Genomic DNA, 14,741 nt, shown 5'->3' with positions numbered 1-14,741 from the left:
TTGATAAGGTTTTGTTTTCATCTTCCACAAATAGTTTATTTCAGATAAGTTATGTATATTCAAGTAAGCAATATTAGGTGCAATATTATATGAAGTCGGGCGGACCGATGCAGCACGAAAGAGTTCATTTCCAGGAAGACCTCCCAAAAAGGAGAGACCTGTTTCGCCCAGACGCGACAGGGGCTGATACGGATAGTCTTCTGTCCTCGCAATCGAGTAGTTCGGCCGCTGAAAGTGCGAGTGTCGGAAATATAGGGGAATCGCCGTTCCGAGTAACTAAATCCCATATTGGAATCACTTCTCGTGCTCGTGTTTCTTGCAAATCATGCAGAAAAAGGTGTGTTGGCCAAGTTGTCCAGACAGTTCCTGCAATTGAAGAGAGCTCCTCTGGTTTCGAATCTTGTCCTGACTCTGGCTTGGATCAAAGTGGAAAGAGATCCAGTTACTCTAGGCTGCAGAGTAGCTTCTACCACGTGAAATGTTTCTGCTGCTCAGTGTGCAAAACAACTTTAGTTGAAACTACAGGCGTGGGCAGGGGAGGCGAGGGAGACGATAGTGGATATTTCGTGAAAGATGACAGATTGTTTTGTCCGAAACACTACCAGATATTGTATGGGGAGAGATGCACAGCGTGTTACAGCTATCTCACAGGGGAGATCATGGCTGTACTGGGTAGGAAATACCACAGTAGTTGTCTCGCCTGTTCTACATGTGGAAGTGGGATAAAGCCGAATGAGAGAGTCAGTACAATGGGAGCCACAGGTGCTACTGGTCACGATATTCTGTGCAGTCACTGTACCAAAACCGTCTGCAATCAAGATTTCGATTTAAGGTAAGCAACGTGAATGCCTGGACCCTAAAGAAAACCTTTTCAGTTACACAACACAGAGCTCAAATGCTAAAAGACAAATTAATGATTTTTTCCGAAGTTCTAGTGACTGTCTCATCTGTTGATCATTTGAATGAAAAACTAGAAGGTTGAATATCGTAGGACATGTATAAAGATCTTAAATTCAATGCTAATTACAGTCACACGACGAATTTAGATGGACTTGTTAGAAAACCTTGAAAGCTTTTTAATCGTAAATAGTTTTGCTTTTTAATTATCAGATTTTTTCCGTAAATTTAGTAATTTTTTGGGGAGTGTGGTGTTCCAATAGCAAAGAAATCATTGGCAATATAATGTTGATCGGCGTGTTGAGTGGCTGATTGCATCCTCCACATGCCGTATCATCTTAGTCTAAGAGCAAGTTTCAAAATCTGATTTTCTGGAAGTTGTCGATTTGCGAGTTTTTGTTCCGACCATTAAAAATGGGAAGTTACTTTGTTATCGGGTTTGTTTTAGTTTTTTGTTCCGACCATTGAAAACGGAGAGGAACTTTGTATTCGGGTGTGTTTTAGTTGTTTTCTTCTTTGTGTTTTCCACGCAAAATAAGCTACCACAAATAATCGTGGAACAGAGTTGAGTTATATATTATATTGAAGCCCTTTCATTAGTGATTCAAACGACAAAAGAAAATCAAAAAAGTTTTCCGGTGTCGAGAAAAACCGGTTTGAAATTTTTGATTTTTCGTCAAATATCGAGCGATTGAGCAGGCTTAAATTAGCTTTTTTACGCTTAATTTAAGCATTGAAATTTTCGTTTTACTCTATTGAAGTTAATTTTTGGAGAATTTGTTTCGTCCTAGGAATCAAAAACTTATAAACATTTGGGGAAAAGTTTTGAAAAATTATTTAAAAAAAATTTTAATTTTCTTTTTGTTTTTCTTGTTAGTTGTCTTCAAAATTGTTTTTCATTTTGCATATGCTGCATAACTCACGAAAATGCCTAAGCTCTACTTTTTCGCTCAGATTCTTTTATCACACCAAGCAGAAAAAAGTACACTAATTTGGAAAAAAAAACTTTTCTAAACCGTAGTTTTCTAAAGGCTATGGTCGGAACATGCTGTGCTACTAGCACGGTAACCGGCTATCCTTGTTTTATATTTGCAATTGGTCTTTCGATGCGAGTTGCTGTGATACCAACGTTTCTCATTTGAACTAATCTAAAAATCCAAAAATTTAAAACTTTCATTCCCGACACTAGGAAAACTTCAAATTAATTTGGCTTACACCTTATCCTATTTGACCTGCATTTGCGTGGAAAACAAAACACTCAGGGATAGTTGGAGCATTCGGTGATCGGAAGACTGGAAATTTGAGAAGCGCCCTTCACAAATATGAGTCAAAACGGTACAGACTTTATTTTTCATATTTTTCAGTACTTCTCTCAGATGTGCAGGATGTCACAGTGCGGACATGCGGTGTGGAGACACAATTCTGGCCATGGGCTACAGCTTCCATGCCTGGTGCTTCAAATGCGTACAATGTAACTCTCTTCTGGATGGACTATACTTCCACTACCGCGACGCTGCAGCCGAACGCCAACAAAATTCTACGCATTTGTCCCGCTCAAGCGGAGACCAAACGAGCTCGCAGAAATCGTCAGCCGCGACTCCGAAGGCGTTATGCCCTAGTTGCTTCTATGTGAATAACTGTTCTCGTTGTTTCAACTGCGACGGCCCTATAGATCCTGGCGAGCAAAGACTGGAAATTGGGAATCGAAGTTTACACGATCAAGTGTTTTCGTTTCACCCAAATTGTGCCAAGTGTCACAACTGTCACCTTTGTTTTTCGGAAGGAGAGCAAATAGAAGTGAAGAATTATCTGACCAATGATGGTGGGAGGGGTCTACTAGGTGGACGAAAATTGTTTATGCATAGTGACTGTTCGCACTCATTATCGCGTAGAGCGATCGAGACCATGGACTTCGATTTAAGCTTAGAGGAGCGAGGCAGTCACACCTCATTTAGAAGAATGCTCAAAACAGTGCCAGACCAACTGAGATCACATTCGAACAGACGGTCTTGGGCGACACCTTCCACTAGTTGCTCGTCAGTTGAGAACTATTTCCCCAAGACTGGGTCACAGTACAGACTGAGTTATTTGGAACCACGAAATATGGCCACATGCGGGGGCACCTATTTCAACTCTCTCTACTGTCGCTTTGTAGTGGCCAGTATGGGGCGAGTGAGCAAGCAGGAAAAGACACTCCACTACCTCTCTCTCAGGTTCCACGAAGAGAAAGAGGTGCCAGTGGAGCCGTCAGGCAAGTACAAAGACACCGGGATCCCAATATACCCCAAAGAGGTTCTATTCACTATGAACAAAGTCATGCCAAAGGGAGTTTGTAGGAGTAAACTAGAGGCACATCTATCGGACGGCGATTTCTTTTCCCTGTTCAAAATGAGCAGAGAAGAATTCTATCGGCTTCCCACCTGGAAGCAGAATTTCCTCAAGAAGATGCACAATTTGTTCTAATTTTTATCTATCCTAATTGCAATCAAATAATTCCTCAATATAAGCTCCATATCTTCGCTCACTAAATATTCTATAAAGCTACTGTAATAAGATGTTCATCAAGTAGATTTAATTTTGAAGCCATCGGGATATTGCCGTGTTTTAAACGGCTATTTCTGGCGGCTTTAAAAAGTCATCGGAGATCAGTATCTTGACCGATATTCTCAGTATGCGAGCTTTTAATAGTGCCAAAAATAATCAAAATTATTCGCTCTGCAAGTTCAGGGAACATTAAGCTTTTCAATATCTCAAACAGCTAAAATATGAAATCAAATAATAAATTATTGAAAATGCATTGATACCGCACTCATTTTTTTCTTGGACAAATTCTGTTCTTTATAAGTTGCGTTGTTCAACTTGATTACATACATCAAAAAAGAAGCATATGAAGCCTGCAATAGGGAACTATAAAAACTGCGAATTTGAAGTTCCTTTTTTAAAAAATATTTTTTATTATCGTGTTTTTTGTAAACTGAACAGAAAAGAGTCTTAGAAAATCAATAAAGTGCAATAGTAGCTTTAATAAAGTGTTGAAAGTTCTATTTATCGAAATTTTTAATGTGCAATATATTAATTTGTTTAAATTTGTAAATCCCGCCATCTTTTGGTCAGCTGATGAGCAATGAATAATTCGCAATTTAAATTTTTGCTATGAAGATCAGATGAAGTTATGTTTACTAACTTTTTCGATCTGAGGAATATAGTTTTCGAATCTATGTCAGAAGAAGGTTTCGCAAAGAAGGTAATGTAAATAATTCAACGCACGCTGTGAGGATTTATTGTTGCGACCACATAATGGGTAAGAACTTTTGTGGGCTTTTTCCTCGCAGAAAGTCAGAAGTTTGTGGGTTGAATTATGAATGCTTTTTAATTTCTTTTCGAATTCATTTGCTGAATGGAAGGTAAACTACGCTCTCTTATAATGAAAGTTCAAATGACACGAAGGAAGATGATTGACTTCCAATTTCGAGAACAAAATTTCCCAGCTTAATAAAAAATACCTTTAGAGCCATTTTTTTAAATTGGTTAAAATTTCTCAAAAACGTTGATCATAATAGATTCAGGAGAGTCAAAGAGCTTGAAGGTGATATGTATATTTCAAAACTCGTGATATAGTTCAATTAAACTTCTCTAACTGTTGATTGACTATGTCCCAGTTACTTTGCAAGTAGCGCAGAATATTCCGAATATAGTCTTCAGTCATAGTAATAAAAACAAATTGGACAAAAGTTTTGGTAGTAAAATGACTAGAAAACAAAAAAAATCATTTGTAGGAAGAAAACCATATTTTTTTGCAGAAAGATTAAGATTTTTTTGGCTCCCAAAATGGCGCTAAAAAACTCCTAAAACTACTACTTCAGTAAAATTAATTTTTCATGGCCTAAATTAAGCATAAAAAAGCTGTTGTAAACCTGCCCGCTCGCTTTTGCTCAAGCTTGAAATAAAAATCAAAAGATAAAACCAATTTTTCTCGATACTGAAAAAACTTTATGAGAATTTTTTTGTCGTTCGAATCACGACTGAAAGGCATCAGTTTGGTATATCACTCGATCCATTCAATAATTATTTATCGTACCTGCTTTTGCGTGGAAAACAAAAAGAAAAAAACTAAAACCTATCCGAATAGAAATCTCCTTCACATTTTTCACATGGTCAGAACAAAACGACAAGCTGAGTAACAGCCGATCAGAAATTAACAGCTACAATATGTTTCAAATTTCTTCTAGATAGTCACTGATGGCTGCTTCTCTGATTGTTTAAGAGTCCATGAACGCAGTGAACACTTATATAGGCAGTCATGACATTGTCGTGAAAAAATCCTAAAATTTGTTCGTTCAAATTTAATTTTTTGCGGTTTGATTTTTGTTAAAATTAAGGCTGACTTTACTATCGAATAACGTTTTGACTTTAGTTAAAAGTAAATGTCAAAACCCTATTTCTAAATAAATAAATGATTGATTTTTTAACGTTTTCAAGATTTTGTGTAATTTTTTTTCTTCATTTTTGTATTCAAATGTTTAAACAGTTCATGTTATTTCGGCTTAGTCAACTGATATTGTGTATTTTTGAGGACAAAATATATTCGTTTAGGGTTATGCGTTTCAGTGTGGATGGGTCGTAAAACTTTGAAAACTTCAAGTTTCTCGCCTTTGTTGCCACTCGGTGAATAATTTCCAATTGTTGTTAAGGCTGTTTATGAAATTAATCTGATACAAGGCTGTTTATGAAATTCATCTAATACAACCATGAAGTTTGTATTGTTGTAGTCTTTCCCACTTTTTTCAATTTATTTTCTGCAAGTAATTTTTTCAACTAATTTTTTCAGAAACTTTTTTTCGAGTTCTGTCTTTTTTTAACATTTATCTTGTATCGCAATTTCAAGTTTTTCAAGCTAGTTCAATACTGGTTGTTGTTTTCTGCCTCAGTTTTTCATCAAAATGTGTTTCATTTTGAGACAAACATCTGAAAATTTCGGGGGTTGTTTTCTGGCGTTTTGTCATTTGTTTTGCGATTTGGTGGTTTTTTGTATTCTTTTCTTAACTGTCTGTTGGCTATGTTTTTGATTATCCGATTTGCGAGAGTAATAGAACAGGTCCAAAAAACTTTTTCCTTAAAAATTTGGGTATATCTGAAGCATCTCCTGTGACAGATGAAACTGAAAGACTTGTCTACACCAGCAGACATATGTGGAACATGTTTAAATTTTATATACCCATTCATGTTGATGAACGAAGTGAATTCTCACTTACGCTGGTCGTATTTTCAAAAATTTTTAAAGTGAGTCAACTTGCACTCTTAGATATTTTTTCTTAAGCTCATTTCAAATTCATTTTCGCTGGACAGCCACGTAAGTGCAAAGGATGCAAAACAATCTGTTTGACTTTGATGATTCAAAACTGTATTTGGTGTCAATGAACTTAGGTTTTTCTAGTGAAAAAAAAAACAAAAAAGATAGCTTACAATTTCAGTAACAAATGGAATTTTTTAGGAACCTTGAGTTCGCTTTGCTAGTGATACAAAGCTTCGCCTTGCCTCTGCGTTAAAGCTAAAAATAAGTATCAGCTTGCAACACTTTTTACCCTGTTGTTTATTGTTGCGATCGTTTTGTCGGAAGTCGTGATAATATTATAATTTCCGCTTTTTAGTGTAGCTTAATGGCGACATCATCCTTCTCACTGAAGTGCCTGATGCGTTAGAAGCTTAGACGCTATGCAACCTCGTTTGATCTGAACGGTCAATGCAGCTGCTCATTCATGGTGAGTAACAGGATGTATGTCATCTCATAGGAAAGTGGAAAAGTTTTGTTTTAAGTGTCAAGGAACGAAGTGAAGACACTTGTTTTGGTCTCGTCTTTTTTTTGAGTTGCTCAGACTCAAGTTTATATTTTCGTTGTTTGACTTCTTGACAAATGAACTTAGATTGAACTTTGAAAGATCCAAAGTCAAACAATCAAATTATATATTTTAGCCTGAGCAGCTGAGATCTTAGACAATCTTATATTTTACATGAAAGTTTGAATGCGCTATGGACGCAATATTTTAACTTTTATCCAGCGCAACGTTATCCAGAGCAACCGTCGAGCTCAATGTTGAAGAGGCATTTAGGCAAGATGTTTTTAGAACTTTCAAACATTCTAAATCCTTTGCAAGAAATCTTTTTGAAAAAAGTCCGAAACTCTTTGAAAAAACGATGAACTCGATTCCCATTCAAAGCTGGACGCTTTTTGGCCAAAGTTTTGAGTTTTCTGATTCATTTCAGTCTGAAACGAATCAAGTAAAAGCAGCAACCTCCATGCTTAGAAAAACCAATTTCTTGCTTAGAAAAGCTAAACCGATTCGCGCAATGAATTAGCTTGAAACATTTCGAAGTTTCAGCCTGACTAGTTTGCTTGGAAAAAATTGAACTTTCCGCCAACCGATTCGCTATATGAAGTGTTGAAATGAAATTGAAATATTTCAGCGTTTCATTGCTTTAATTGCTTGCTTTAAAAATTTAAAATATAAAATTCAATAGCTTGAATATCTTGTTTAAAAGTTTTTTCGTGAACCGATTCGCTCTATGAGCTAATTTGAAGATATTCAAAATTTCATGGCTTGAATAGTTTTGTAGAAGCATAATTTTTTAAAACTGATTTATGCTATGAAATATAGGCTTAATTCAAAATTTCATCGTTTCAGTAGCTTGCTTAGAAACACATTTTTTCGCGAACGGATTCTCTCTATGAAATACTTGAAAGTTTTATCCCGTACATAGGTTTACGAAAAACGTGAGTTTTTTTAGCAAACCGGTTTGTTCTATGAAATGACTAGAAGTTTGTCAAAATATCTTCGCTTGAATAGCTTGCTTAGGAAAACTTAAACTTTTCTTAAACTGAACCGCTGTATGAATTAACTTGATATTTTTCAATGGATCGTTTCTTCAATAGCTTGCTGATGAAAACTACAAGGTTTCGCGAAACGGTTCGGTCTGAGAATTAGCATGTTTAAAACTTGTTCGGTCTATGAAATAACTGGTTCGGTCAATAGAATAACTTGAAATAATGTTTCAAAGTTTCATCGGTTGAATAACTTCAAAAGATATACACCATTTTTTGCGAACCGATTCCCTTCATGAAATATCTTGAATGATTTCAAAGTTTCATCGCTTGAATGACTTGCTCGGAAACATTTAGCTCTTGCTTATCGACTTAGGTTATTAAATAATATTTTCAAAATCTTATCGCTAGATTTACTTACTCAGAAAACATAAGTTTGCGAATCTAATAAAAGGATGACGTGTAAATGTTCAACAGTTTCAGTGTTTGATTGGCTTGCTTAGGACAAAACTTTTCTCAGCCATTACAAGTTATGTTTTAATTTCAACCTTTTCCAGAATTCATCGCTTGTTGAGAAAAATCACAACTATATGCGAATCGTTTTTATTTGAAATAGCTCGGTTTATAGTGTAAGTTTTACGAAATTTCATTGCTTGAATGTCTTGATCAGAAAAAATAACTATCTGCGAATCAATTTAAGATGGGAAATAACTTGAAGAAAAATTTTAATCTCTAGAATGATATGCTCAGAAAAGTTATGCGAATCGGCTCGAGTTGAATTACTAAAGTTAATTGAAAATACTTCGCTTGAATAAATAGCTTGCCTCGAGAATTTTTTGCAAACCGATTCATTATAAGGATAAACTTGAACTTAATAAAATAGTATTGCTTCAATAACTTCAACAAATCAACTACATGTTTGCGAGCCAATTGGTTAACAGAGACGGGATTGCTAGTCTTATATGTTAAACGAATGACAGAAAAAGTAATGCCATGTTTTAGCTGTCATGAGCGCATTGGTTAAGAGCGATCATTGAGCTCAGTGTTTAATAAAAAATTTTGAATGTAGAATGTTCTAGACTTTTCAAGTCAAAGTTAAGTTGACGCTTAATAAAACTAACATTTGGCTACTAACCGATTTGCGCTATGAAAGATTTTGAAATATTTCAAATATTTATTGCTTCCATAGCTTGCTCAGAAAATTTCAAATTTTTCGCGGAGCTGTTCAGTGCTTCAAATTGGTTGAAGCATTTCAAAATTTCATAGCTTGAATAGCTTGCTGAAGCGAATCGATATGGTCTATAACATTACTTTAGATCTTTCAAAGTTTCGTAACAAAACTTGTCACGAACTGACTAGGTCGATGAACTTGAACAAGTTTTATAACTGGAATAGCTTGCTTAGAAAGACTTTTCGCGAACGGATTTGGTCTATAAAAGAACTTTTTTCATCGCTTGAATGCCTTCAATAGAAAAACTTTTTTGCCAACAGATTCGTTTCATGTAATAATTTGAAATAATAAAGTTTCTTACACTTTGAAGTTATCAAAGTTTCATTGCTTGAATGGCTTCAATAGAAAAATTTGAATTCTTTCCAAAATAAACCGACTGAATAGCTTGCATAGAAAAACTTGTTTTTTGCGAAGAAATTGATTCGATTAAATTGCGTAAGTAATGTTGTCAGTTTCATCGCGTGAGTTTAAATATAACCTGTCGCGAAACGATTCGTTCAGTGAAATAGTTTGAATTATTTTAATTTTAATCGCTTAAATGGCTTCAATAGAAAAACTTGATTTTTTTGCCATCCGATTCGATTAATAAAATAACTAGACATATTTCGATGTTTCATCACTTGAATAGCTCGCCTAGAAAACTTCATTTTTCCTACTCCGATTCCCTTTGTGAAAAACTTGAAATATTTCAAATTTTCTTTGCTTGAATAGCTTGCTAAGAATAACTTGATTTTTTCGTGAACCGATTTGGTTTATAAAATGAATTGAAATTTTTTCATCGCATGAATGGCTTCAAAAGAAAAACTCAGTTTTAGCACTAAAGGATTGACTTTGGGAATTAACTTGAAATGTTGGTTTTCTTACCATGAATGGTTCGCTTAATAATATTTTTTGCGAACCAATTCGCTCCACGAAATAACTTGAAATATTTCAAATTTCGTTGCGTCAATGGCTTCAGTAGAAAAACGCTCTTGCTAACCGGTTCGCTTCATGGAATAATTTGAGATATTAAAGTTTCCTAGCTTGATTAGCTTGCTTCAATTTATGTCAGATTGATTTGCCCCAGGAAACAACTTGAAATATTTCTCGAAATTATTGCTTGAATAGCTTGCAAAGGAATTTTTACTTTTCGAAAAATGGTTTAGTCCAAGAAACAACTTAATTCAATGTTTCATTGCTTGAAAAGCTTCAATAGGAAGAACTAAAGTTTTGCAAATTTTTGCTGTCTAAGAAACAACGTGAAATGTATCTAAAGTTTTTTCGCTTATATAGCATAGCTTACTAAGAAAAAAACGCTCTATGTTCGCTCTATGAAAAACCTTGAATTGCTTCAATTTTTTTTCACTTGAATGGATCCAATAGATAACTTTCTTTCTTTTGTCATCCTAGGTCGCAAATATTTTTGCCCCTTTTGGGGGGCACTTTCACAGCTTTTTGATAGCATGTGCTTTGACATTTTAAATTAGAAAAAAACTCACACAGCTGATGCATTGAATTCAATAAATAAACCGAAAAAAGTTATTTGTTTCGAACAGCAGTACAATGATAAAAAGCTCGACCTCAGAAATGTTCCAACTCAAAGTGTCTCGCAGTTTGTTTGAAATGGATAATTTATTCATAATTTGGCTTTATGCTTTCAAGTTTGATACATTCAAAATTGTGTCTTTTTGTATTTTGTGCTACTTTTGCTGTATCGAATCTGCAATTTATTAGCATTTGTAGCTGCGTTTTTGGTGGATAGTTTTTGGAGGTAATTTAAGCATCCGTGGCTGATTCGTTAGTGCGCGAGACTCAAGTTAGCTAGTCGCAGATGTGAATCCGACACGTAGCCGAGTTATTGCTAGTTTGAGGCTTATTTCTACTTTTTCTTTTTTCACTTGATAGAGCTGCTTTTTGGTCGTGTTCTCGCAAGTGTTTGCGAAGCACAGCTCCGCCTCTGTTAAATTCTAGTTGTGAAAAACGGCAATGCGTCGGTAAAGAGCTGCAAAGATAACACGGTCTGGTATTTTGGGAAGCAGACTATTTAAGCAGGCGAACAGCCTTTGATAGATCTTTAATTCGCAGAAATGAAATGGTAATGTTTAGATTGAGTATCGTTTATTGGAAAGTTTTGTTTACAGGGTGCTCACGCGTCTGCTCTGGAAAAAGAGATCGGCACTGAACATTTGCCTCCAAATGAGAACTACTTTGGTCTGATCAATTATGGGAACACGTGCTACTGCAACGCAGTTCTGCAGGCACTCTACTTCTGCAGACCCTTCAGGGAGCAGGTGCTCAGCTACAGACCCTTGAACCCCAAGAAACACAAGACATCTCTAACCAATCATCTGAAGGGGGGCTACAGTGCATCTAATGGAATTTTGCCCAATAATGGAGCTACTCCGATCATTAATGTCACAGCACCCACTCATATAGCTAATACTGGCTCTCTTAACTCTGGCACAGCTGCAGGGATGGGACCAACTCAACAGTTTGGAAATGAGAATCTCCTGACTTGTTTGAATGATCTCTACACAAATATCGCCAATCAGAAGAAGCGCACCGGCAGTCTTCATCCTAAGAAGTTTGTAGCCAGGTTGCGCAAAGATAATGGTAATTCAAGCTGTATAATTGTAGAAATTTCTTATCTCACTAGTCTGGAAATCGGCTTTAATCGTTTTATTTTTAGAATCTTTCGACAATTATTTGCAGCAAGACGCCCACGAATTCCTGAATTTTCTACTCAATACTATTGCTGACATATTAAAAAGCAAGTAGCGTTTAGTTGTTGATTCTGTCATAATAAGTAAGATTTGCTATAACGTTGCTAGCTTGATTAACAATATTAGCTTGAAAATATTCTATGATCCAGTCACCGATCTGTAAGAAAACTTACCTTTATTGGAATCTATCAATAGAATGAACAAATTTTTAATACATGCACGGATTCTAGATTTTTTTCGTTTGAATATTTGTTGCCTTTATTCAGGCCAAAAAATTCGTGAAGAACAGCTTCTAGAGGAGTCAGCTCTGTTAAGTGGATCGACTGGTGGGAAGTTGGGAAGCAGTCATCACCCTAACGGCGCTTCGACTCTGCCCTCTAGCAAGAAGAACAACGCTAAACTCACAATGCCCCCTGCAACAGCAGCCACCGCCAATATCGCTAGTGCAGAAACGTCATTACACAGCAGCGGTGTTGCGTCAGATAACCCTAGCATAACAAATGTTAATACTAGCAGCTCCAATCCAAACTTACCTCGGGTCGGATCCAGTGCCTCTAGGAGCTCCAACGCCGGAGTAGATCCGAAGTGCGGTAAAGATAGCGGGGAGCGAACGACTTGGATTCATGATATCTTTCAGGGCGTCCTGACTAGCGAAACTGTGTGTTTAACATGCGAGACTGTCCGACGAAAGGACGAGAACTTTCTGGATCTTTCTCTGGACATAGTAGAAAACAACTGCAGTATCACGCATTGTTTGAGGAACTTCTCTCACACGGAGACTTTAAACTCAGACCACAAGTTCTTCTGCGAGACCTGCTGCTCCAAGCAGGAGGCCAGTAAGAGGATGATGATCAAAAAATTGCCACAGGTGCTCGCCATCCATCTCAAGCGCTTCAAGTTCCAGGAAAGTCTTGGACGATATACCAAACTCGCATATCGTGTTGTGTACCCAATGCAACTGCGTATAGTCAATACCGTACGTATTATACTTCTTACCTTTAAACTCGACAATTTCAGTTACCCTTAAAAGGCTCATAGGGGATCGAGTGAGATATTATGTGATGTGATAGTTTTTGAGAGAAGGATTCCGTAATGATATTCCAAAAAAAAATTCTCTGTCGAGAATACTCCCTTTTTCAGACTGATTTATATGAGGAAGCGGTTGCGTAGATAATCCTGTAAACCGCTGGATAAGTAAATTTACAATTATTTCAATTTAATTGACCGCTTTAATTATGCTCCTGCTACCAAATTCGTTTTTTTCCTGGAGCTTTCCCACGAGGTGATTACTATGGTTGGAATATTCTTTGCTACTTGCAGCGCAATTTTTTGTGATATTTAAATGAATTTCAATTAAATAGAACAAGATTTTTTTCAGAAATTTGCTTATTTTGCACAGCAATCCATTATTGCTCATAGGTTCAACGAGCTTTACCGCTTCTATTAGGCTGTGCAAGTAAATGAGTATACATAAAATTGTCTGCTTCTGCTATTTCAGTCTGAAGAGTGTCCTAATCCAGATGTGCTGTATGAACTAGTGGGCGTGGTCATCCATGCCGGATCCACTCCAAACAGGGGTCACTACATTAGTATGGTCAAGTCCAGCTCCGTCATTAGCGGGGGCCCCGAACTGTGGTTGCTTTTTGACGACGATAATATTGAAAAGATAGACCCAGTTATCATGGAGGAGTTCTTTGGTCAGTCGGGCCCGGATGGGGCCACTGCACCTGGAAGTACGGCCAGCAAACCCTCAGAGACAGCGTACATTCTTTTCTACCAGTCAGTAACCTCGCCACCTAACAACGCAATGCTGTAATGGTATGCCAGTCCCAAATCAGTACAAACTCAACTCAATATTTTTTAGTTTAGCTCAGTCATCGCCTGTCCAAATGAAAAATTTACCCCATTAAATTCTCTCTAATTTCTTTAATGAAAGAGGTTTTGTTTAAATATTTTAAAAATTGTCAATTCATTTTTCCATCTCAGTTTTTTAGACCACCTTGGTGTTGCCGCATACTCGGAATGATAATACACCTATCTTTTGAAGCTTTATAACATAAGTTCAAGAAGAAGCACATACGGTTCCGGCCAGTAATTTTTAACGAAATGTGTGTTTTGTGCACTAAATTTGTGTTTCGTGCGTGTAAGGAGGAGAAAGACAAAACCAAGCTTGAAAGCGTTGATTTTGTATTCAATTTGCTAAAGTTATTGCTGCAAAATTTTTCTTGATTTTTTTGAAAACTTCATGCTGAAAAGCGCTACCTCAGGCTTCAAAAACTAGTTTTAAGTTAAATATTTCTATTTTATAGCTCAATAAAATGTGTTACAAAAGCTAATATGTCGATTGGATCACGATTGAAACTACTTTAATAGCAGTTATCACTCGACACCATGTGACGTTCAATTCAGGACTTAATTTTGCCTGGAAAAAAGCTGAAAAAACGGAAGACTCAGATATGAAGTTCCTATGTTTGTGCTCGAAACAAAAACTGGCTAAACTTTATCATCATCGTAATAGTTTGATTTCGTCACCCCTTTTGAAACTCAGAGGTGAGGAGAAATGTCTTCGGCCTTGAGCTAGGCTTGTTATCTCTGTGTGTCTGGCGAGTCTTCGGCCCTAAGCTAGGTCTGTTTTAGATGTCTGCTGGATAATCCTCGACCTTGAGCTAGGTCTGCTATAGCCACGTTGTTATATCTTGGGCCTTGATCTAGGTTTTTATATTTCTGCTGCCGAGAGTCTTCAGCCTAGAGCTAGGCCTGTGATTCACTTTTAAAGAATTAAAAAGTTAAAACTCAGCCATGATCTGTGCGTGGTCTCATCTGATAGTCATTGATTTTCTTTTCAGCATATTAAAAGCTTCCTGAAAATCTGCTGCCAGTTCTCTGACGTGCTTTGCATCTGGATGGATGCCATCAGTGCTCATGTGATGGTGATATCTGAATCTTCTGTGATTAGAGCAAGGGACTTTCAGTTGTCTCGCTAAATCTTGATAGCAGCCGTTTAGTGCTTTGATAGTGCTGTATTTATCTCTTCTGCTCGTTAGTTCCATTAATCCAACATTGTACCTGTGAAATTTCAAATAACGAATCAGAT

At 36.6% G+C, this 14,741-nt stretch overlaps 2 protein-coding genes across 2 annotated transcripts; both read left to right on the top strand.

Annotated features, from left to right (window-relative positions):
- Positions 1-48: 48 nt before the first annotated feature.
- LOC134856852 (actin-binding LIM protein 2-like) lies at positions 49-3,736 on the top strand. The gene is made up of 2 exons (XM_063873144.1): positions 49-832; positions 2,262-3,736. The coding sequence occupies exons 1-2, from the start codon at positions 90-92 to the stop codon at positions 3,358-3,360; spliced, it is 1,842 nt and encodes a 613-aa protein (XP_063729214.1). The 5' UTR covers positions 49-89; the 3' UTR covers positions 3,361-3,736.
- A 2,806-nt stretch (positions 3,737-6,542) lies between these two features.
- On the top strand, positions 6,543-13,620 carry LOC134846576 (ubiquitin carboxyl-terminal hydrolase 12-like). The gene is made up of 5 exons (XM_063863963.1): positions 6,543-6,656; positions 11,066-11,537; positions 11,614-11,694; positions 11,914-12,623; positions 13,146-13,620. Exons 1-5 carry the CDS (start codon positions 6,654-6,656, stop codon positions 13,461-13,463), a joined length of 1,584 nt encoding a protein of 527 aa, XP_063720033.1. The 5' UTR covers positions 6,543-6,653; the 3' UTR covers positions 13,464-13,620.
- The last annotated feature ends 1,121 nt before the right edge of the window (positions 13,621-14,741 follow it).

This window comes from Symsagittifera roscoffensis, chromosome 1, assembly GCF_963678635.1.
Source record: "Symsagittifera roscoffensis chromosome 1, txSymRosc1.1, whole genome shotgun sequence".
Taxonomy (NCBI): domain Eukaryota; kingdom Metazoa; phylum Xenacoelomorpha; order Acoela; family Convolutidae; genus Symsagittifera; species Symsagittifera roscoffensis.
Note: the sequence above shows the minus strand (reverse complement) of the source record. Positions and strands in the feature narration are given on the sequence as shown.